The sequence below is a fragment of the Ovis aries genome, chromosome 3, assembly GCF_016772045.2.
Source record: "Ovis aries strain OAR_USU_Benz2616 breed Rambouillet chromosome 3, ARS-UI_Ramb_v3.0, whole genome shotgun sequence".
NCBI lineage: Eukaryota > Metazoa > Chordata > Mammalia > Artiodactyla > Bovidae > Ovis > Ovis aries.
In genome coordinates this window covers 107,784,183-107,808,154 of record NC_056056.1, presented here as the reverse complement: position 1 = coordinate 107,808,154, position 23,972 = coordinate 107,784,183, and the positions used below count along the sequence as shown (strand labels likewise).

The 23,972-nt window shown below is 41.0% G+C and overlaps 1 protein-coding gene across 1 annotated transcript; it reads right to left on the bottom strand.

Moving 5' to 3' along the window:
- Positions 1–1,568: 1,568 nt before the first annotated feature.
- Positions 1,569–21,650, bottom strand: TMEM19 (transmembrane protein 19). The gene is made up of 6 exons (XM_004006193.6): positions 20,975–21,650; positions 18,909–19,022; positions 9,799–9,936; positions 9,151–9,405; positions 7,785–7,994; positions 1,569–5,886 (listed from the first exon to the last, which is right to left on the bottom strand). Exons 1-6 carry the CDS (start codon positions 21,099–21,101, stop codon positions 5,723–5,725), a joined length of 1,008 nt encoding a protein of 335 aa, XP_004006242.1. The 5' UTR covers positions 21,102–21,650; the 3' UTR covers positions 1,569–5,722.
- Positions 21,651–23,972: the final 2,322 nt, after the last annotated feature.

The window sequence follows — 23,972 nt, the reverse complement described above, 5'->3', positions numbered from 1 at the left end:
TCAGCTTCAGCATCAATCCTTCCAATGAATATTCAGGACTGATTTCCTTTAGGATGGACTGGTTGGATCTCCTTGCAGTCCAAGGGACTCTCAAGAGTCTTCTCCAACACCACAGTTCAAAAGCATCAATTCTTTGGAGCTCAGCTTTCTTTATAGTCCAACTCTCACATCCATACATGACCACAGGAAAAACCATAGCCTTGACTAGACGGACCTTTGTTGGCAAAGTAATGTCTCTACTTTTTAATATGCTGTCGAGGTTGGTCATAACTTTCCTCCCAAGGAGTGTCTCTTAATTTCATGGCTGCAGTCACCATCTGCCATGCCTAGACAACCAGAACTATCATTGCAGACTTATTTCTTCCTGCCTCTATCTCCCTTCCCGCCTCTACACCAGTGTCTCAGTCTGTTCCAATGGCTGTAACAAAAGTACCAGAGACTGGGTGACCTACAAGCAACCGAAATTTACTTTTCACAGTTCTGGAGGCTAGAAGTCCAAGGTCAGGGTGGCAGCAAGGTCGGATTTTGTGAGGGCCCCCTTCTGGGTTGCAGATGGCCGTTTTCTCAAGTGTCCTCACATGGTGGAGAGGACAAGAGAGCTCTCTGGGGTATGTTTCATAAGGCACTGATCCCATTCAGGAGGATCAATGATCCAATCACCTCCCAAAGCCCCATCTCCTACCACCATCACACTGGAGGTTACGATTTCAACATCTGAGGCCATACAAACATTCAGTCAACCAGAATCAGCAAAACTTGAGTTTATCAGCAGTTTCAGTTCAGCATTTAGAACAGACACACCTGGGTTAAAAAATAAAAGCCAAACATAAAAACAAATCTTCCCTCACCAAATCCCCACTCTCAGCTTGAAACTGCTTCAGCTGGAAGCCTGCAGTGGGGAAGGGGAATGTGGTTTTCTGCTGAGAGTTCACCCATTCTCCCACCTGTTTCTAGGAATAATAAGAAATGATCACAGCTTGCTATTCACATGGCAAATGTCCATGTTTCTATATAAGGTTATGGGAAGTTTGAAGGGCCAATAGAAGACAAAAAGTGGACTGTGATTAACAAAGTCCACGTGTCACATTTATTCAACATGCTAGTTACACACGTCTGTCTTCCCCACTCTTATCAGACCCGGAGGGCATAGTCCTTATCAGTCATCTTTGATTCACTAGATCCAGAACACAGTAGCTGAAGCATAAAGACATCAGGTGAACATTGGGTGACTGGATTTATGTGGCTTGAAACCCTATTTTACTTTTCAAATTCATTGCTAATAAGGCTGTTTATAAAGAGAAAGAATACCATTTAAAATAACAATGGGGAAGGGTGGTAGGGAAGAGAGGTTATTCCCAGAGATTTTGGTTACCCTGAGCATTTTTTCATCTGCAGAAGAAACTTATTTGATTGCAGACTTTTAGAAAAGTATTTAGGGAATTCCCTGGCTGTCCAGTGATTAGAATTTGGTGCTTTCACTGCTGAGGCCTGAGTTCAATCCCTGGCCAGGGAACTGAAATCCCACGAGAAGCACAAACAGCCAAAAACAAAAACCTCATAGATTTGTATAAGTATTTTAACAGTAGCTTTATTGGCAAATAATTAATAGATCATAAACTTAAAAATTATTTCAGAAATAAACATAATCTATAATCATAACAGGTAACACATTAATATTTTTGTATATATCCTTCTGATCATTTTTCCTAAATAGGTTTTTCTTGGGTATAAGTACCTGACTTAAAGCAGCAAAATGACAGTGCAAATTATAAGAAAATCTGACTGATTTCTATATATTAAAAGACATTCAAAACAAGTAATATCTAGAAAATATCTCAAATTTCTAGCAGTTGTTATCTTGAAGGTGGGAGAAAGATAGATTTGTTGAGGAGACAGTGGAGGCAAAGGATATTTTAGCTGACCTCTAGTGTTACAATTTTTTAAAAAGAAGGATAGATTCAGAGTATGAATTGCACATTAGAAAAATTCAAACATTAAAAAAAGAGTTGCCACATGTATAAAATAAGTTTTGAAGGATGCGGTTATGATGAATGAAAGGGAATTAACATGTATTGTCAGGAAAAATAAATTCAGGAGCTTTGCCATTTTAACCCACCTCAACCCTACCCCTTCTACAATCACTTCCTGATTCATTAGTTCCAAAGCCATTAGAACTGTGTCACACGATTGAGAAACACTGGCATCATGGCAGTCCTGTAAAGTTCAGGTAACCAAACTAGTTTTTAAATTTTCTTCCAGAAATATGTTCCTGATCATCAACTTTTAGTGACTCTTAAACTGGAAAGCTGATTAGGCTCAAACAACTTAATTAACATATACTGAACACTTATTTTTTAAATGTTCAGAACCATTTGAAGTTATAGCAACAATACTCCATGGTGCAGTTGCACATCTGTGCACTCACGCTGAAAGCTCTTGCAAGTCACCTGGGATCTGCTGGCTAAGCAGTCTCCTCTCACTGTGGTGGCGTCAGGAACACCAGAGGGTGGGGCTCCAGGATGCCCAGGTGCAGACAGGCAGCAGCTGTCTGCACTGCAGGCATGTGGCAATGTTTACAACATGTCACCTCACGTGATTGTTCTTTATACTAAGTCTATGCCTAACTGGGATGAGGTTGGCATTTCTGGACTCAGCATTCTACAGGTAAAGCAGCTAGAAAAAAGAGAGAGATACTGATTCCTGGGTCGGGAAGATTCCCTGGAGAAGGAAGTGGCAACCCACTCCAGTATTCTTGCCTGGAGAATCCCATGGACAGAGGAGCCTGGCAGGTTACAGTCCATGGGGTCGCAAGAGCTGGACATGACTTAGTGACTAAACTACCACCATCCGCACGTGGGCCAAAGCATAGATAACTTAAGTGATGAGAAAAGCTACGAATGGAATGCCTTATCAGTTCACTGTTCTCTTAATGGCTCCCTTTGATGAGTCTTCAAATAATACTCCTTGAAGTCTTCAGATCTCCTTTAGGAGCTGCCCTGAGCCAGATACACCTTGCTCTTTTCTACTGTGTGACAGTACGGCAAGAAATAGAATGTACGCCTTTAGGCTGCCTAGGTAGGCAGCAGTACACGTATTACTTAGTAAATGCCTCCATGGAGCTCTTTCTATGAATAGCATTTTTTACATAAACTGTTTATGGTTACAGTAAAATATCTAATACATGGAAAATTGTTTTTTAAAAAAGCACATTTTTAAAAAGTCTACAATTATCATATCCAAACATGCTCTGCAAACAGAGAGTTTCTTCCCAAATTCGGTGACAAAAACTGATCTGACCTGATCTGATGCTCTCGGCATCTTTAGTTATCACATTTATTAGTGGTATTCGTATATCCACCACAGAAATATCAGTGTATTTGGTAATGGGGGCCCTTCTAGACTCTTTGCACAGTTTTACATAAAATATTTTATATTTACCCTATCACTTGTCTAAAATCTGAAAAATTTTGATTCCAAAACACAACTAGCCCTTGGTTTTCAAATAAAGGATTGCAAAGCATATGTCCCCAAACTGTTACCAATGTGGTGATTCCTCCAAACCCCAAAATGGTTCCAGTGAGTATGTCTTCCCCAAAGAACGTCATGAGGTTAAATCTCCAGGAGAAGAGAAAAGATGAATGTTAGAACAGCTGTAGGAACACGCAAGCTGCATACAAAAACACGACAGAGAGATGATCTGGGCAGTCACGCAAGACTGCGTGTTAGCAGAAGCTACCCGTCCACAAGGACAGCACCCAGTGCTGTAGCTAATAGCTGTCTGCGTAAACATGAAAAGCCCCACTCTTTTGAGACTTTTAGGTATGGGGTATTCTTTTTTGATTTATTTTTATTGAACTATAATTGATATACAACATTAACTTCAGGTATACAACATTAATTTCAGGTGTACAACATAATGATTTGACATTTGTATAAAGACATTCTTAATTTGGGGCTTCCCTAGTGGCTCAGTGGTAAAGAATCTGCCTGCTAATGCAGGAGACACAGGAGAAGCGGGTTCGATCCCCATGTTGGGACGATCTTCTGGAGGAGGAAATGGCAACCCACTCCAATATTCTCGCCTGGAAAAATCCCATGGACAGAGGAGGCTGGCAGGCTACAGTCCATCCATAGGGCTGTAAAGAGTCAAGCATGACTAAGGACAGCATATTCTTATTTCATAGTTCTCAAACTGTTTAAACACTGGACTCTCCTAGGGAGTTTTCTAAAAATAACCCATGCATGGATCTCACTTTCAGACATTCTGATTTACTTAATCTAAAGAGCAGCCTTTACAACAGTGTTTTTAAAAATTCCCTATTAAAATTGTGTTTAAAAACACAATTCTAAGGTGCAGCCAGAGCTTTAAAAAGTCCCAATACTCAGTCTGTGTCCCAGACCACATAAATCAGAATTTTTGGAAGAAGCACAGATGTAAGTATTTCTTTAAAAAGATGCTCAGGTGATGTCAATGTATACACAAAGCAGATAGCTTGAGACCCACTGAGTTGTTTGTCTTAAGGCTTAAGTGTGTTAACTGTTTTTAAAAAAATTCTTCCTGAACCAAGTCATTTCTAGATAACCACTGAAGCAGTCACCAATAAAGAATTCTAAGCTTTCTCCACTCTGATAGTGGCCTATTCATGAATCTCTCGTCAATTTTTCTATGAATGAACAAGGGGCAGGGGAATAAAGATATTGAGATCACATGAGAGATATTTCAAAATACTTTTAGCACAATAATCCATACTATATTAAACTCCTTTAGCACTTCCATCAAACTGAAGAACGTAACTGAAAGTAGCATTCACTTTGGCTGAGGCTGTAATAGAGGCGAGCATACCTTAATAGGGAATCACAGCATCTTCCAGTGAATGCTAGGACAGCGAATGAAACAATAATTGCACGAATCTTCCAGTGACTCTCACTGGTCAAGATGCTAATGTAAACCACATTCATAGACGAATTTCAAAGAAAGCTACAAAACACCTTAAAGGTATTAAATTTAAGATATCTTCTGCTCAGAGACCAACTGAAATACATAGAAAGGTGCACATTGTTTAGATCTCAGGTATGTCTTTTGCTTTTACTTAAAAATAATCTTTTTTGTGTGCATTCTAATGGTCACATGAAAAAGACATTTACCTTTTTTTCCATCACTAACTCTGAGGAAGGAAGAACAAACGTGGAGAAGGCCTTGCAGCTCACCAGGAACCAAGCGCCACACTTTTTACAGTAGTAAGTGGCAGGTAATGGGAGAAGTCCAGGATACTACACTTTACGCAGGCTTCCGCACACATTCGTTTAAATACTTAAAGTGGATATGACATCTGGGTAACTGGCAGGGAGGCATTTCTCCATCACAACTCAACCATTTAAAAATGTTATCACTTTTAGTCCCTTTGCTGATTAAAATAAACAAAACAAAATTTATATCTGCCATGCAGGAACTTTCAGTTCAATATATTGGGACATTATAACTTCACTGTTCAAGTTCTACTCAGCAGAAGAAAAGTAGCTAAATTGAGTCGTGTCTTTCACTGGGAAGATATGCGCTGTTAGAAACACACACAGAGGAAGGCTGTGGCACGCCGTCATAACGGCTAGAGGAGGAGCTGGCACTTCTGCTTTGTCATTACAGTTATTCTTCTCGGGATGAAACTTGGAATTGCAAGCTTAGCTAAATTCGTCATAGTTTTAACTTTGGTAAATGAAATAAAGTTCACTGTCTAGGCCAAAAACCCCAAGCAGCAGTTGGGAGCAAGAGGGCTACGAGGACAGAAGTAAACAGATTCACGGCATTGTTGTCGAGAATGGGTTTCCCGGCTATGTACTTCACCTCCTTCCGTGGACTGCTGACCACCATGCCAGTGCTTTCATCCAAACCTGGAACGAAAAAGAAGCGAATGAAGTGGAAAATCCAAATGACTTCATTTAAAAAAAACAACAGCAAAAAACCAAATTAGCTTTCCCCTCTAAAGAAGCTAAACTTGTAAAGATTCTCGGCCATTCAAAGAATGACTTTAGTGGATACCTACATGGTGAGTGGCACGGAACCCATGGTTACAAAAGGCCTCCTTGAAGAAGTGGGTCTCAGTACGCCTCAATACTAGCTTCTCAAGAATGCTGGAGTTCTTTCAGAAGGAGAAGGGAGGCCTTGAAAAGCAGAGGTGGCATGAAACTGGCAGATTGGGCTTGCCTTCCCAGGGGCTCCCCTCTAAGACCACATGGAAGGCTCCTGAAAGCAGGGGTCACCTTTGCAACCTCTACAATAGACACTAAGGCCCAGCAAGGTGCTCACACAAAGGAGGCACACAGAGATGAATCCAATCTGCCCCCCAGCCCACATTTTTTTCCCAACCCACTCAATATGATCAGAAATTTCCAAGTAAGAACTCAGTTTAGAATAAAACCTAGCTCTGTGTAATGTGTTGTATGTATGGTTACTGACCCTTTAGTATAAATTAAAATCCGACTGCTTCCTCCCAGCATCTAGGTAAGACTAATGAAGCTGAGAGAGCAGATGTTTTGTTGGTGGAACCAGATTATACGGGGGTGTGAAGAGAGACTGGGAGCACTGTATTTGGGGAACTGTCTGGAGACTTCCAGCCTCTTCACTGTATGAATCAAAGGAGAAGACGTGGTTGGTCAGAGGCTGGAGCAAAGACACACCAAAGAGAACCAGTTGGCACACTGACATGACAGGCGAGCCTTAGGTGCAAAGCACAGAAAATGTTGGAGAAAACGCTTATGTATCTTGATGCAGGACTAGCAGACATGACGTCACAGTAGAAAAGTACATCATCTGTGTAGCATCAGGTTAGCAGAAGAATTATTTCTCAAATGGATTTGGAAAACAAATGGAAAGAGGGGCATAAGACTGATCTGACTCCCAAATTCTGCTTCCCTGGGATTAAAATCCCATAAACAAATGCCATCTGTCTCCTGCATGATCATTCCCTGGATAGCTTCTACTCAGTGCTCTGCAGGAATAATTCTCTTTCAGTCAGTTTCTCTCAAAAGAATAAGAAATTCAAAACTGTATGACAGACTTTTTGCCCTATTACTCTGGCTCCCTTAACCACCTGTGTCTTTGGGATTGTTTTTATTATCTTATCTCTCTGTTTTCCTTTTGCATATTTCTTCCCCATTTCTTTCTCTTTTTTTAACACATTTATTTTGTTTTTGGCTGCACTGGGTGTCACTGTTTGGCATGGGCTCTCTCTAGCTGTGGAGAGTGAGAGCGTCCCTTTGTTGCAGCGTGCAGGCTCCTCACCCTGCTGGCTCCTCCTGCCGCGGAGCACGGGCTCCCGCACGGCGGGTTTGTGTGCTGGCATGCAGGCCCAGCTGCTGCATGGCACGCAGAATCCTCCTAATCAGGGATCGAACCTGTGTCTCCTGCACTGCTGGGCAGCTCCTATCCACCGCACCCCCACGGAAGCCCCTGTCCCTCTTCTTTCAGTTTTAAGGACACATTTATTCAGTGTCATGATCAGACTACTACCTTTAGCGATCAACCAGCAGCGTAGGTGAAAAAAACAGTCCTACATGAAGTATCTCTGTTGTGATGCTTTCCACTTTCCACAGAAAAGAAACTAAGATAACTTGTTTACAATTAGTCAAAAATACAGTCCTAGAATTTTTTGTCCATAAACATGATGTATCTAAGATATGTCTAAAACATACCTTCTCTGAAGCGGCTAGGCACTACTACTACTGTGTGTGGCTGAGACCTCATTTCTTTAATACACCAAGAAGTTGCAATAATAAGGTTATGTTCTTACCACTAAATTGCATGGTAGCTCCTAAATATGAATCCACAATTGATCCCAGTAATCCAGCCAGACCTCCAAATGCAATAATTGGCCACTGGGGAGCAGAGATGTCTAAATCGTTAACAAAAACCAACTGTGTGAGGAAGTAAGTGATGCCCACAAAGGTTCCACCAAGAAGACTGGAGGCAAGGCCCACCATCGTCACTCCTCCGTTGGTCCCTAAAGAAGAACATGATAAAATCAGCTGGTGAACAATCAGCCAACACATGCAGTCAAAAGAAGCAAAGCATCTGGTACCCGTCTAATCAAAACCAACTCAAAGAAAGGGTTCACCCTGATGCAATCCAAAGACCCTCCTACTTAGAAAAGAGGCTTTTCTCCTCAATAATTCCTGACGTTTTCAGCAGTGAGTTTAGGAGAGCCAGGCTGCCTGGTTTCACTCTCAGTTCCGTCATTTCCAAGCTTGGTGACTGTGATAAAGTTATGTAACTTCTCTATGCCTTAGTTTACTTGTTTGTGAGATATAAACAATAAAAGGACCAAGTCACATGATTATTAAGAGTAAACAGTAATAATGGAGAGCAGTCACAACACTGCTTTGCACATAGCTGGTACTCAAATATATTAATTGTTATGTTGCAGCTGCTGCTGATAATGAAGGGGACAAAAGGAAGGAAAAAGGAGAAGAAAGAGAGGAGGAGATGATGATAAAGCAGCAGTAGTAGTACTATTAACAGCAGGAGCAATAGTTGGTAACAATAATGGGGAAATGAGATACACATCAAAGCACTAACCAGGTAACAAGCTCCCAAGAGATCCTCTATCATTTCTTTCCTTTTCCCTTCCTACTGAGAAGCCTGCAGGTCAATCTCTATGTTTGCATACAATTTATCTAGGAGTTCCTAACACTTCCTTCAAATATTACTTATTATCACCAGTTTAATAGCCTATAGTCATTTTCCAATTAAGGGGGGAAATTGAAATTCTCTCTTTAAAAAAAAATTTATTTACTTGGCTGCACTGGGTTTCAGTTTTGGCATGTGAGGTCCTCACTCTTCCTTGTGGCATGCAGGATCTAATTCCCTGACCAGGAATGGAACTCAGACCTCCTACACCGGGAGCATGGAGCTTCAGCCACTGGACCACTAGGGGAGACCCCAAACTCAAATTCTTAAAAGGCTTTTATATAAGAAACACAATAAATCAAGAGGCTTTTTTTTTTTGGCTACACTGTGTGTCATGAGGGATCTCAGATCCTGATCACGGCTGGAACCCGGATCCCCTGCAGGGGAACCTCGGAGTCTTAACTACCGGATTGCCAGGGAAGTCCCTGTTCACTTTTTTTTTTTTCAAAGAAACTTAAATAAAGACTCACCAACTGGAACTTTCTCCCAGGTTGTTATCAGCCTTGGCGCGCTTTTACTCAGAACAGGGGCAACTTCTGAAGCCCATGTGTCTCCAGCAGAGGAGGCCAGTGCAGCCAAGAGAGACAGACACATCCAGGAAGCAGTGTGCTGTTTGGAAAAGTCTATCGGGATTTCCCCAGGGCCACTTTCTATCATGTACAGCAGGGCCAGCTCCGTGGGCACAGCGCCATTACAGAACACCTGAAGCCAGTTTCTCTGCCCACCTAGGATCCAACAAGAAAAGAAAAGCACAAGGGTGTTTCCTCCTCAGGAGGAAAATCATGCAGTTACCTATAACTGCTCCTAATTTACATTGTAAAATTTAAGAAAAGAAAAATGACTGTAATTTTTAAAATGACTAAAAGTGGGATGAAAACGCTGCCCACATTCTGTACTGTTTCAGAATAATTAATGATAGACTTTAGTACTTCTAAAATTCTGCTGTTCTTACTATCATGGTAAAGAAATAATAAACTATATCAGGCCACTACTTTAAGTAACTCTCATATAAAATTTACGTTTCATGAGTCTAAACAGGTTCTGATTAAACGCTTATGGTATGTTAAGATGAAATAAAAGTTACTAATTTAAGTGACATTAAATATAATTCACTTTACCTTCCTTGTATTCTGAATCTAGACGCTTCTTTGCTTTTCCCTTCCATTTAGTAAGTTTTGAGGAAGAAAGAAAAAACATCAGCAAAGAGGTAAAAAAGCTGAAATTTGCAATGGTTAGGATAAATCCAACCACGAGCCCTGAAAGAAACACATATATACAAAATTACACTTAGTCCATACACTAATACTGGGGAAAAAAAGAATGAATTTTTTCAGTTATTTTCATATTAAAACTGGAAATGTTCATTTCTAATATATTTACATTTTTACCAACTAAGACATTACCAAACAGTATGCAACGGCACCCCACTCCAGTGCTCCTGCCTGGAAAATCCCACGGACGGCAGAGCCTGGTAGGCTACAGTCCATGGGGTCGCTAAGAGTCGGACACGACTGACTTCACTTTCACTTCTCATTTTCATGCACTGGAGGAGGAAATGGCAACCCCCTCCAGTGTTCTTGCCTGGAGAATCCCAGGGACGGGGGAGCCTGGTGGGGTGCCGTCTACGCGGTCACAGAGTCGGACACGACTGAAGCGACTTAGCAGCAGCATAGTCTTTCAAGTTTCTATTTTTTACATTTCCCTCCATACCTGGGATTTTTTTTTCCACTTTACAAGAAATTCAGTAAATAGACCATCCAAGAGTGAATCTGGGAGAAAAGAGGCACACAGAAAACAAATTCCAACATGACAGAAATAAGTCTCTACTTATTAATAATTATTTTAAATGTAAATGGGTCAAGTGATCAAATCAAAAAAACAGAGGCTGCAAAATGGATAAAAATACTGGTAAAACTATATGCTGACTACAAGCGACTTGCCTTAAATCTAAAACCACAATGGATTGAAAGTGAGAGAACTAAAAAAGATAATCTATGCAAATAAGTGACCAAAAGAGAGCACGGGTGGCTACACCAATATCAGACAAAACACACAAAATGGATAAGCTCAAAACCGGATTCATACGGCATGATCTTTCTCTGTATCTATTCTTAAGCATTTCTTTTCTTCCTGGCATAACAGAATGCTTGAGGCTCATCTTAAACCTACTTTGCCCCAGCCCTGAAAGCAGCCATTTCTCTAAGGAGCTCTGGTTCATTCCAGTGGGGAATGGATATTAGAGGTCAAAATCTAGGCTTATGGTCTGTCCATGTCTACTGAGATATATTTGCTTTTTGTGGACAAAGCAAGTGAATACACACACACAAAAATACACTCATGCATATATATTCATGCTTATAGATGAGTACTTCCAGCCTTGCATTTTCCGAGAATGTGATGAGCACATTCAGGCACAGCTATCTTCTATGGCCCTATCCAGGCTACCTGCTAGTATAATATTACTAACTACAACCTCTTCCACCCCTAACTGCATGGTGGACAATCTCTGCTCTCTGTAACTCTTAAGATAAATATATCCAGTTTTACTATATGAAGATTTTTATTAAATAATACAACAAAACACTACTAAATAACAGAATAGATATTAGACAATTAAGTATGCTACTATGTATTTAATAATTTAAGTATTAAATAACAGAACAAGGGCCCAGATTCCTATTTCTGAAGTAATTCCTTCCATTGGTTAGCTCAATCTAGACTGATTCATCAGTCACTGAATTACTTGATTATTGGCATTTTACTTAAGTTCAGTACATTTTAATTGAGAGTGCAAGAAACAGGATAACACTGTATAAAGTACTAATAAAGTAATAAAGTGCTCCACCTCTGGAGCTGAACATTCTGAAGTTAAAACCTCAACTTCTGCACTTACTATTGAATAACTAGATGTTATCTAACTTTAAGCTTCAGTTTCTCATTAGTGTATTGATAATAACTCCTACCTCATTGGCTTACTGTGAAAAGTTAAATGAGATAATTTTAATAATATGCTTATTATATAAGCCAGCACACAGGAAGTCCTTAACAAATGTTAACGAGGATCATTGGCAATAATATTAAATAGCAGTTACAGTGGCAAAATCTCAACAATCACATTATTGTTGCAATTATGATTATTATTGTAATAATAATAATGATGTCATTATGTTACCCAACTTTTAATTCTTTTCAGTTGTTTTTTAATATATTACACAAGTAGTACACAAGTGGGCTTCCCTGGTGGCTCAGTGATAAAGAATCCACCTGCCATGCAGGTAACATGGCTTTGATTCCTGAGTTGGGAAGATCCCCTGGAGAAAAGTGAAAGTCGCTCAGTCATGTCTGACCCAGGCTACCCACTCCATGGCATTCTCCAGGCTAGAATACTGGAGTGGGTAGCACTTCCCTTCTCCAGGGGATCTCCCCAACCCAGGGATCAAACCCAGGTATCCCCCATTGCAAGTGGATTCTTTACCAATCAAGCTATCAAGGAAGGCCCACGCCCACAGGAGAAGGAAATGATAACCCATTCCAGTATTCTTGCCTGGAAAATCCCACTGACAGAGGAGCCTGGCAGGCTATCGTCCACGGGATCGCAAAGAGCTGGGCACAGCTGAGCAAATGCGCACACATGCTCGCAGTACACAAGCCCCGGAGAGGAAAGCTAAAACATACGGAGGTATATGAAGTAACAGTCAGTGTCTTTCTCCCTCAAGAACACCATGCCCCGCCCTTCTCCAGGGGGCTGCCCTTTACTTCAGCCACCGCAAAATACCACGTGAAGCAATCAATGTTCGAGTTGAGGATAGGTTCAGAATGAGGAATAAATTGAAGGCAACATGCTTCAAAGGAATGATTTCTTTGATGTAGTCTAAAAATCTTGGAATTTTTTGTATCTCCCAGTTATGTCTGAACTTTTGGATTAGTAACTGCTGTCTCCAGCACATGTCTATTCCACCTCTTCAACCCACCTCTAACATCTCTAATGGTTCCTCAGTGCTAAGGACTTAATACATGTAACAATGGGAAGCTTTCAAAGAATGTGAAGACTCAAGGATTATGGCTATCTTCTGAGTTTAAAACATGTTAATTCTGTAACTGGTGGATGTGATCTGGGGAGGTGAGACAACACTGTCTATAAATAGCTCTGATAGTGGGAATCAGTCAGTTCAGTCGCTCAGTTGTGTCCTCCTCTTTGCCATCCCATGGACTGCAGCACGCCAGGCCTCCCTGTCCATCACCAATTCCCGGAGTTTACTCAAACCCATGTCCGTTGAGTCTGTGATGCCATCTAACCATCTCATCCTCTGTTGTCCCTTCTCCTCTGGCTTTGAATCTTTCCCAGCATCAGGGTCTTTTCAAATGAGTTAGCTCTTTGCATCAAGTGGTCGAAGTATTGGAGTTTCAGCTTCAGCATCGGTCCTTCCAATGAATATTCAAGACTGATTTCTTTTAGGATGCACTGGTTGGATATCCTTGCAGTCCAAGGGACTCTCAAGAGTCTTCTCCAACACCACAGTTCAAAAGCATCAATTCTTCGGCGCTCAGCTTTCTTTATAGTCCAACTCTCACATCCATACATGACTACTCGAAAAACCATACCTTTGACTAGATGAAACTTTGTTGGCAAAGTAATGTCTCTGCTTTTTAATAAGCTGTCTCAGTTGGTCATAACTTTTCTTCCAAGGAGTAAGCGTCTTTTAATTTCATGGCTGCAGTCACCATCTGCAGCAATTCTGGAGCACAAAAAAAGAAAGTCTGACACCGTTTCCATTGTCTGTTTCCCCATCTATTTGCCATGAAGTGATGGGACCAGATACCATGATCTTAGTTTTCTGAATGTTGAGTTTTAAGCCAACTTTTTAACTTTCCTCTTTCACTTTCATCAAGAGGCTCTTTAGCTCTTCTTTGCTTTCTGCCATAGGGGTGGTGTCATCTGCATATCTGAGGTTATTGATATTTCTCCCAGCAATCTTGATCCCAGCTTGTGCTTCATCCAGCCCAGCATTTCGAATGATGTACTCTGCATATAAGTTAAATAAGCAGGGTGACAATATACAGTCTTGATGTACTCCTTTCATAATTTGGAACCAGTCTGTTGTTCCATGTCCAGTTCTAACTGAAGCTTCTTGACCTGCATACAGATTTCTCAGGAGGTAGGTCAGGTGGTCTGGTATTCCCATCTCTTTCAGAATTTTCCACAGTTTGTTGTGATCCACACAGTCAAAAGCTTTGGCATAGTCAATAAAGCAGAAATAGATGTTTTTCTGGAACTCTCTTGCTTTTTGATGATCCAACGGATGTTGGCAATTTGATCTCTGGTTCCTCTGCCTTTTCTAAAACCAGCTTGAACATCTGGAAGTTCTCGGTTCACAAACTGCTGAAGCCTGGCTTGGAGAATTTTGAGCATTATTTTGCTAGCGTGTGAGATGAATGCAACTGTGTGGTTGTTTGAGCATTTTTTGGCATTGCCTTTCTTTGGGATTGGAATGAAAACTGACCTTTTCCAGTCCTGTGGCCACTGCTGAGTTTTCCAAATGTGCTGGCATATTGAGTGTAGCACTTTCACAGCATCATCTTTTAGGATTTGAAATAGCTCAACTGGAATGCCATCCTCTGCAATAACTGTCTGTAGTGATGCTTCCTAAGGCCCACTTGACTTCACATTCCATCATGTCTGGCTCCAGGTGAGTGATCACACCATCGCGATTATCTGGGTTGTGAAGATCTTTTTTTGTACGGTTTTTCTGTGTAGTCTTGCCACTTCTTCTTAGTATCTTCTGCTTCTGTTAGGTCCATGCCATTTCTGTCCTTCACTGTGCCCATCTTTGCATGAAAAGTTACCTTGGTATCTCCAATTTTCTTGAAGAGATCTCTAGGCTGAAAGTTACCTAGAATTGCAACCAAAGGGGCCTGGGAATAATCTCTGGGAGGCAGAAAAGGGAAAGGTATGATTGGAATTTTTTAATCTAATAAACTCAAATCTAATCAATTATATCCTATATACTATTGCTTAGCGAAAGACTGAGAATCAAAAGAAGGCTGGTTAGCCCAAAATATAGAATACGAAGGCCAAGAGGACCAGAGGTTGGCAGACTTGAATACTACACCAAGGTCAGGACACTCTGAACTATGCATTTGCATTACTGACTGTTTCTCAGTAAGGTGTGTCTGCGCTGTTGTGTCTGACTCTTTCTGACCCCACGGACCACAGCCTGCCAGGCTCCTCTGTCTGTGGGATTTTTCCTGACAAGAATACTGGAGTGGGTTGCCATTTCCTCCTCCAGGGGATCTTCCTCATCCAGGGATTGAACCCATGTCTCCTAATTCTCCTGCACTGGCGGGCAGATTCTTTACCACTGAGCCACCTGAAAAGCAACCTTCTAAATACAAGCTGACTTCTCAACTGGCCTGACCTGAATAGTGATGTTTGCATCCAGTTGGCCCAGGAGTTCTATATTTAATCAGATTAATAAAGTATCACTCTGTCTCACTGATTAGTCCCTTGTGGCAGTAGGCCACATAAACCAGTTTTCCTTGGCTCTGATCAATTCTGGATACCTGACTGAATGAGATTTCTATCTGAAAAGACTGAAAACCATACCTGAACTATGATAACTAAAGAGGTAAGGCCACTTTTGTGAGACCACATGAAGCACAACCACTGGCCTCTTCTGACAACACCCCACTGGCTGTGCACTCCCATCACCCTTACAGCATCTCCCTGGGCTTAAATGCCTCAAACACCTCCTACTTCTCATCTGCTTCCCCTGACTAGAAATGTAAGCTCTTTGACAGTGGAATTTTTACCTATTTTTTTCACTTCTTAGTCTTCAGTGCCCAAAACAGTGTCTGGCAAACTAAATATTTATTGCAAGAATGAATTTAAAAAAGCAAAAATCAATAAACCCGAGAGTCTTGACAAGTGAAATTAAATTTAAACTTATCAAGAGATTGATGACAAATTATTTACACAGACATGTTCAAAGGAACACACTGAATAACTAGACTGGAGCAGATCACTTGCACAGCACTTTATAAGCCCTATGTGATCCTCTCCTTATTCTAGAAGTATTCTTTCTCTCAAGGGGACGAGAGCACTCCAAATACCCAGATCCTGAGGATGTTCTGAAACTCTTCTCAGTTCAAAGCACACTAAAGACATGTTATGGCAAAACTGAATAAAATCCCTATGACTATAACAGTGATTGTGGAAGGAAAACAATACTAACATTTATAATATACATATTTTAAGTGCCAGGTCCTATGCTAATCATTTCATATGTATGACTCCTCACAATGAGTCAGTGCTATAGACATTATTATTCCTTCTCATTTTACAGGTGGGAATAGTCATTAAGATGAAGTTTAAGTGATTTGCAGTCACACGTTAGGACAGATTTCCCAAGTATGATATTATACTTTGAATCAACAGTACTGTTTTTTATCCTTAAGGGGAAAAGAAGCTCCAAACAAAAAAGGTACCAACTTTCTATAGAATGAGTGATTAGGTAGAGAGTGGAGGTTTTAAAATCCATCCACATGTATTTCCTAAGCACTGCTACAACAGTGTGCGGCACCATTCAAACAGCGTGGGGAACAGAAGTGTATGGTGCGGTCTGTCTGTGGGGAGTTTACTGTGTAAGACTTCACAGACTAAAGAGATATGGTGTCCCACACATTTCCTTGTTTGAGCCTCACCAAGAAGCCCATAAGGACCTATGTCATGAAGAAAGTGAGGCTTGGAGGAGATAGGTGCCGCAGCCAAGTTCACAGAGAGAGAGGTGGCAATGCCAGGATTTAAATGTTTATCTTCTAATTCTAAATCAAGCCAAGTAGGAGAGGAATAGAGGCCCAAGGGCTAGAAGGCAGAAAAGGAAATGGTAGCAGGAAAGAAAAGAAAGTGGAGATCAGAAAAGTAAGAGGAAAAAAAAGAAAAGTAAGAGGAGAAAACAGGATAATAAACAGCATGGAAGTCAAAGGAAGACAGCACTTCAAGACCTTGATGCTTCTTCCCACAGGTCAAGAACAATGAAAACCAAGGCAAGGCTGCCCAAGAAAAAACATTTTTAGCAAAGCATAACTCTATATTATTATTATATTTAATCAGAGATTGTTCAAATTGTTTGCTAAGTGCTAATGATAGATTTCTCAACTTCTCAACAGAACCTGAAGAGTGTGTCTCAGTTTTGAAGAACGAGAATGAGCATGCTTCCCCGAGGACCTGTGCCTAATAATGGTAATCACCCTATACATGCCGGCTATGTGTCTAGGCACTGAGCTAAAAACTTCAGAGAAATTATTTCATTCTTGCTGCAACTCTAAGAATGAAATGAGGGGTAGATCAGAATTTTGCGGGTCTTGAAACTTACAAATTGGGAGCCTGCTTTTTTTTAAAAAAATCTTTTATCCCTGAAAAATTTACAAAACCAGAGGACCATGAAAGCACTCTGCTAGGGCCCTTCCTGGACTTTGAAAGGCACTGCTGGAAATGAGCTGCCATGGAGTTTAAGCTGTTACTTTCACGGTGTTGTCCTTCTCTAGACTGGATATTTTTAATGCACAGGAAGCATTTATTCATCTTCTGAATCCTTAAAAAGTTGAAGTATAGTTGATTTACAATGGCATGTAAATTTCTAGGTTAGATGTTAAAAAGCCTCTTCTCTGAAGAGAAAACTGAGGCACAGGGAGGTTAAGTCCCACGACGTCCCTAGCCATTATTCAAACTCTTTCTTGCCTGATTCTAGTGCTTGTTATTTTACCTATCAGACTATCTAGCCTCCATGAAGGCCCACTCTAGTTCATAAAACTTTATAAAATCTCTGCTGTATGTGAACACAGAGGAGAGCACGTTTACAATACATTAGGGCTAATGATGAGCAGCCTCTTGAAGGCTGGGTAGGCGGCTTTGAGACCTGCCAGTTCTAAATATCAGCATTGTGTAGTGATCCCAGCCTATAGGACGTATTTGAGGGGAATCCTTGTGTCTTGGGGCTTATACCATTGGCAGGATATAAAAATCCCAAAGTCATGTCAGATCCCATCACTCCTCTGGTTTGAGACCAGGGGATTCTAGCTTGGGATGAATTCTTTTTTGTGCTTCGCAGCTCTGTATTATCTGGCCATTGCATCTTTCTTTAATGTTTATCTCTCATGACTTTTCCAGTCGAATGAGTCTTATTCTCACTCCCAAACAAACCAGGCTTGAACATGTCAGGGCCTTTCTGCTTGTTTTGTCAAGCCTGACAAAGCCTGTCATGCTTCTTGCAGTTCTCATTTCTGACATTTTTAGGTCCCAGTTCAAAACTACCTCTTTTAACACAAAGGTTAATCCTGAGCCTACTCACAGAAAAATGTCCCACATTCCCCAATATCCACACTTTATTATCTTTAATTTTTCTCATAAACTTTATCATTATATGAAAAGGTTTATATATTTTATTATCTATCTGTACTAAAGAATAGAAGTTCCATACAATCTGAAACCTTGCCCTTGTTCACAGCTATTCCCCCAGTTTCTAGCAGAGCGGCACACAGTAAATGCTTAATAAATATCTGCCAGAAGAATAAATGGCCTGTCCTCATTGCAATTCTGAAGACTTGAGAATACTCAGTTGGGCCTACTCTGCTTGATTCTGCTAATAGTAATTTCCAAGTGCTATTCTTCCCAAAATGGGCTTAGGTGGCTCAGTGGAAAGTAATCTGCCTGCAGTGCAGGAGATGCAAGAGACCTGGGTTCAATCCCTGGAGAGGGAAGATCCCCTGGAGCAGGAAATGGCAACCGGCTCTAGTACTCTTGCCTGGAGAATCCCATGGACAGAGGAACCTGGCAGGCTATAGTCCCTGGGGTCCCAAAAAACTGGACATGACTGAGCACATTTTTCCCAATGGCTCCTCCATTTTACCTTGAGGTAAAATGCTCCAATGTGTCTGCCTGCAGAAAATTTAATCCAACTCAGCAGCTGAGTAATCAAGGGCCTCAAAAGTCTATCCCACTAATTTACTTGTTATCAACTACAAAGTTCAATTTGTATGTCACACTGAAAGAATATGTTAGTATCCGAAATTCTGGCAGAATAGGAATGGTGAACAATGCATAACTTTATCATTGTCTACACTAAGTAACATTGTGATTTATAGTCTCATATGTTCAGAATTTAGAAGCCACATGTCTAAATTACATAAGCAAGCAATTATTATACGCCAAACGTTCAAAAGAAAAACATACCTCCTAAAGCCCCACTGTGATCTAGACTTTTCTTCTTAAAGCCATGAGAGACGATCAAAACAGGAACAACAACAGAAAACAACCAACGCCAGGGAGAAACAGGCTGAAAGTTACCTGAAAAATTACAGAAGTAGAGCATAAATTGTGTCGAGCCTACACAGGTTAGTCTTGGGTGCAAGCTTTGATAACTGCATTCTGGATTAAAATACTGTTGTCAGTAGAGAAACTGAGATAAAGCCACCAAAGTAAAATATTTACATTGAAACTTGTTTAAGAGAGACAATCCTACTGGTGAGTGACAAAGTAAGTCCTGTCTAAGTTTTAAGACCATTTACACTATTTTTAATAATGGGTATTTGATACATATTTGAAGATGTGAAATGCATTTCTGGTTCTTTCTTTGGAAAGGAGGCACGTATTCAACCTCAAGAACTGCAAAGAACAAACAGGATCCAATATTTTTTTTAACACAATCCAATTATTCCTCTCTCTGCCCTTCACAGCGATTTCTTAAAAAGGTAACATTCCCACAGGTTACATACACACCTCAGGATTCAAAGGTTAGCAACTGATTTTTCCAAAGGTGGCATGCTTTGTTTTGTTTCAGCTAGCATAATTTTTTTCAGATAATTGTCAATAAAAATTAGGAAATTTAGTATAAAAAATCCAGACTCTTGTTTCCTGTTTCAAAACCTGGATGTTCAGGCTCACATGGCAGAACTGACCACAGGGGAAGAGAAACCACCTCCTTTCGACCATTCATGGCGTTACCATTTAAAGTCCCCCCTTTAATATAAAGTGATTATAAATGTGAACTATTGCTTGTGCCCACATTTCTACCAAAACTTGGAAAATGTTATAGTAACGATAAATGGAGCATAACTTTTAAAAATTATGACTCACTTTATTGTACACCTGTAACATATAATATTGTACATCAACTAAAACAATAAATATTTTAAAAAATTTTAAAAAAGGAAAATGCAAGACAAAGAGGGTGAAACATTAAAAAAAAAAAAACTGGGAAAATCCAATTTCTAGAAGTGCAAACTGTTCTCATGTGCTTAACATGCAAAGAAAAGCCTTGGACAGCTTCACTTACCTGCATTAGGTGCCTGGTCCCAAGGGGTCACTTACATTTACAAATCCTGGCTTACTCTATTTAGTTCCAGTCATAGTTAACTTACTTACTTACCTCCCTCCCCAAGCCCTCATCCCCTACTGGGAACCATGAATGAACAGCCAGAAATCTGTATCTTGGAAAACATTCACTAGATTATTCACACATTTCTTTGAAAAAGGACTAAGGTCTAAAATGGCAATCACTTATCACCATTTATGAGTCCACTTTCCCACTCTATTTCTCACTTTTCCTTTCAACTGAAGTGCCCTGTTTGTATAAGGGGGCATCAAGGAGTCTGTACAGAAGCATTCTTGTACTCTACAGCAGCTTCAAAACCTTCAAGCTCTGAGTTCAGAGTGCCTCACATTTATGCCAACTGGCTTCAGGCTTTAAAACAATTTTGCTCTTCGGCAGTGACCAGACAGCAGACAAATCTTCCAAATCTCCAATTGTGTCGTTTATTTTCACTTTTTTTACAGGCCACATGAAACTGATGAACTTTATAAATATTCTTATTAAAAGTATCACTGCAATTGCTTTGCAAAATTATGTTTCACTTCACTTGTTTTTCATCAAGATAGGTGTAACAATTACATAAAATATAAAACATATTTTGGAACAGGTATAACTAGTATGACAAACAATATTTATTAAAAGCTTTAAAACGTTCAAGGCACTGTATATTTCCATGTTAGTAAATCCAAGTCGGGCCACAGAAGTTAAATAAACAGTTTATAACCCTTCAGAGGATACGAGTTTTGACCTTCAAAATGGGACATTCTTTCACCGATTTTTTTTTTTTTTTACTTTATTTTACTTTATAATACTGTATTGGTTTTGCCATACATTGACATGACTCCACCACGGGTGTACATGCGTTCCCAAACATGAACCCCCCTCCTTCTTTCACCGATTAAAGACAAATTAGAACATTCATACTCACCATAATAGGTGCTTGCAGTCATAGACATAATCCAGAAAGCTGAAGAAATGCAAATGATCAGGCTCAATATAACTATATTAGTCATCATCTTTATGTATTTTTTGTGTGTATTGTCAAGATCTTGCATGAAAAATAAGGATATAAACACCTGGAGAAGAACCTATCTCGCGTTCCGGAGAAAAATAAAGTCAGCTAAGTGGCCAGCAAAACATTCGTGTAGAGGCGAACATAAATGCTGACATTTGTCACCAGTCGAGAAAACAGTACAAACCGACACTGTTTCTAGATACTGGGCTGAGCACTGCCACGGGAGCTTAGGCGAGGAAATCAAGCCGCACCAGTGCTGGGCGCCTGCTCGAAGAGCGCGGTTACTTCACACCAGAACTTCACCGCCGCGAACGGGAAAGGGAAGCGGGGGCAGCCAACCAGAAGCCTGGGGCGGCGAGCTCCGCCTTCCCCGCCGGCCCGTGCGCCGAGGCCGGGCGCCCGCGGCGCGAAGGGGCGGGACGCGGGGCTAGGATGCGGGGTGTGCCGGCGGCGAGTCCCGCCCGACCGCGCGCGGTCGCTCCGCACGGCCGGCCGCGCGGCTCCCGAGGCCTGGTCCAGCCGGCCGGGCGCAGAGCCCCGGATCTCCGCCCGCGCCTGCCCTCTCTTCTGCGCCCGAGACGCGCCTCCTGCGCGCATGCCCCGCGGCTGCCGCGGGCGTGGCCTCGCTTAAGGGAGCGTTTAAAGCGCGGCTCCAAGGGCAGGCAGGCCTGGAGGATCCCGCAAGCGAGAGCCGACGTTCGTGCCCTGTGCGTCTGTAGTGTTTCTTAGGCAATTGGAACACCATATAAAGGTCTTGAGTTTGAGGTCATCCCCAAGAGTGGAAAAGTGAAACCGCCACCATGAGAGTAAGAGGAATGAAAGCAAGTGGATTGAGATCCAGTTAAGTCCATGTCAAGCATCAAATTCGGATGAATTGTTCATGCCATACAATATTAACGGACTTTTTAGGGGAAAGGGACGTATTGGGCTGTAGAAAGGGAATTTTGACTGAGAATGTCGTTTAAAAACGTCGTTCTGTAAGGTTCTGGACACTGTTGACCACTGGAGATATACAGATAGCTCCACAAAGCTCATGTTATTGAACTCTCAAACAGTTACTATCTGGAACTGTGGAAAATCTGTTCCCACACCTCTCCTATTTGAAGTCTGAATTCAGTCAGTTCACTTAGAAAGCAGAACAGCTTGTCATCATTAAAAATCTGAATCTTGTGACTTCACATTTTATTTGAAATTAATTTTTGTTTGCTGAGTCATCAGCAATTGATAATGACATTATATTCTGAACTTTCCCCGCTAATTGCTGACAGTGTAAGCAGCAGCAGCAACTAATTTTCAGACGTAGTACCCAAATGTGTTTTAACCTGTTAAAAGAGTAATTACTTTTTGAAAACACAGTGTTACACGCAAAGACTATTTAAAACGCTTTCCTTTCGTAAGTGAAAGTCGCTCAGTCGTCTCCTACTCTTGCGACCCCCATGGACTATAGAGTCCATGGAATTCTCCAGGTCAGAATACTGGAGTGGGGTAACCCTTCCCTTCTCCAGGGGATCTTCCCGACCCAGGTCTCCCGCATTGCAGGCGGATTCTTTACCAGATGAGCCATCAGGGAAGCCCAAGAGTATTGGAGTGGGTAGCCTATCCCTTCTCCAGTGGATATTCCTGACCCAGGAATCCAAGCAGTCTCCTGAATTGTAGGCGGATTATTTGCCAGCTGAGCCGCCAGGGAAGCATTTGATTAATTACCTGAGAACCACATTTGTGAAGTAGGACTAAATAGTAAGGGACTTCTTTCACTCCATGCATATATACTCTTTATGCAGAGATTATGTACCCACTCTAGTCTGGGTCTGTTCAGCACAGGTAAACAATTGGATTACTTCAGAAAGCATATTGGCCAATTGTAGCGATACTAGACTACTCGGTAGAGTTATTATTAATAAGTGACCTTGTTTTTGTCTTTGCTTAGACAAAGTTATGAACTGGTATTGCTTATTTATCCCCTTCACATCATCATGGTCGCAGGGTCTTCTTGCCTGATCCTGTTCTATGAGATTTTTATGTCCAATAGGAAACCTGTGTCTGGCCATCTTCTGACAACACTCAAGTCCAGCTGTGTCAGGCTAGTTGCTGACTGTCAGGGATGATTTTCTCTCTCATGAATATGTTAGCTAAATTTGCAGATTAAATAATAACAGTATCTGTGATTGACTCTTCAAATGAATAGTGCTCTTCCATTTATTCCGGATGTCCAATTATTGCTATTGTTCTTCATAAAATAAGTTATTCTCTCTTAAAGCTGAAACAATTTGGGGGAATTGACATAATTAAAATATTCTTTAAAAAGAAACATCATTCTACAATCTGATAACGTTTATAGAGTTTGATAATCTGAAAATATTTCAACAGTCTTTTTCTATTTGCTTTAAAAGCCATTTCTAGCAGAATTTCTGGGTAAGCATTTTCTAAATTATGCTCAAGATATTATTACATATGTGACCCTCCCCCACTCCCACCTTCCCTACAAAATAGTCTTAGTGTTAGTCGCTCAGTTGTGTCTGACTCTTTGCCCCATGGACTGTAGCCTGCCAGGCTTCTCTGTCCATGGAATTCTCCAGGGAAGAATACTGGAATGGGTAGTCTTTCCCTTCTCTGGGGGAATCTTCTCGACCCAGGGATCGACTGGTCTCCTGCATTGCAGGCAGATTCTTTACTGTCTGAGCCGGGAGGAAAGCCTTCCAAAATACCTCCAATAAAATTTAAGGTTCAGATATGAGGTTTGTTTCCTCAAAGGACTGGGAGAGTGCAGTAAAGGCTCTGAGAAGTTAAGAAACTGAACACTTTTATATAAATGTTTCCAACAGAGTTGTTTTACCACAGATTTCATTCCCTCATAAAACTTAAGTTTGATAATTGTTATTATAATCAGAGCAACAGCCTGAAAGTTCATTGT

What these genes read in the sequence shown, in the direction of transcription:
- TMEM19 (XM_004006193.6), bottom strand. Translation starts at nt 21,101, where the DNA reads ATGCAAGATCTTGACAATACACACAAAAAATACATAAAGATGATGACT. An exon ending in GACTGCAAGCACCTATTATG is followed by an intron (nt 19,023 to 20,974) that starts GTGAGTATGAAT and finishes GTAATTTTTCAG; the next exon opens with GTAACTTTCAGCCTGTTTCT. An exon ending in AGCTACCATGCAATTTAGTG is followed by an intron (nt 5,887 to 7,784) that starts GTAAGAACATAA and finishes TTTTCGTTCCAG; the next exon opens with GTTTGGATGAAAGCACTGGC.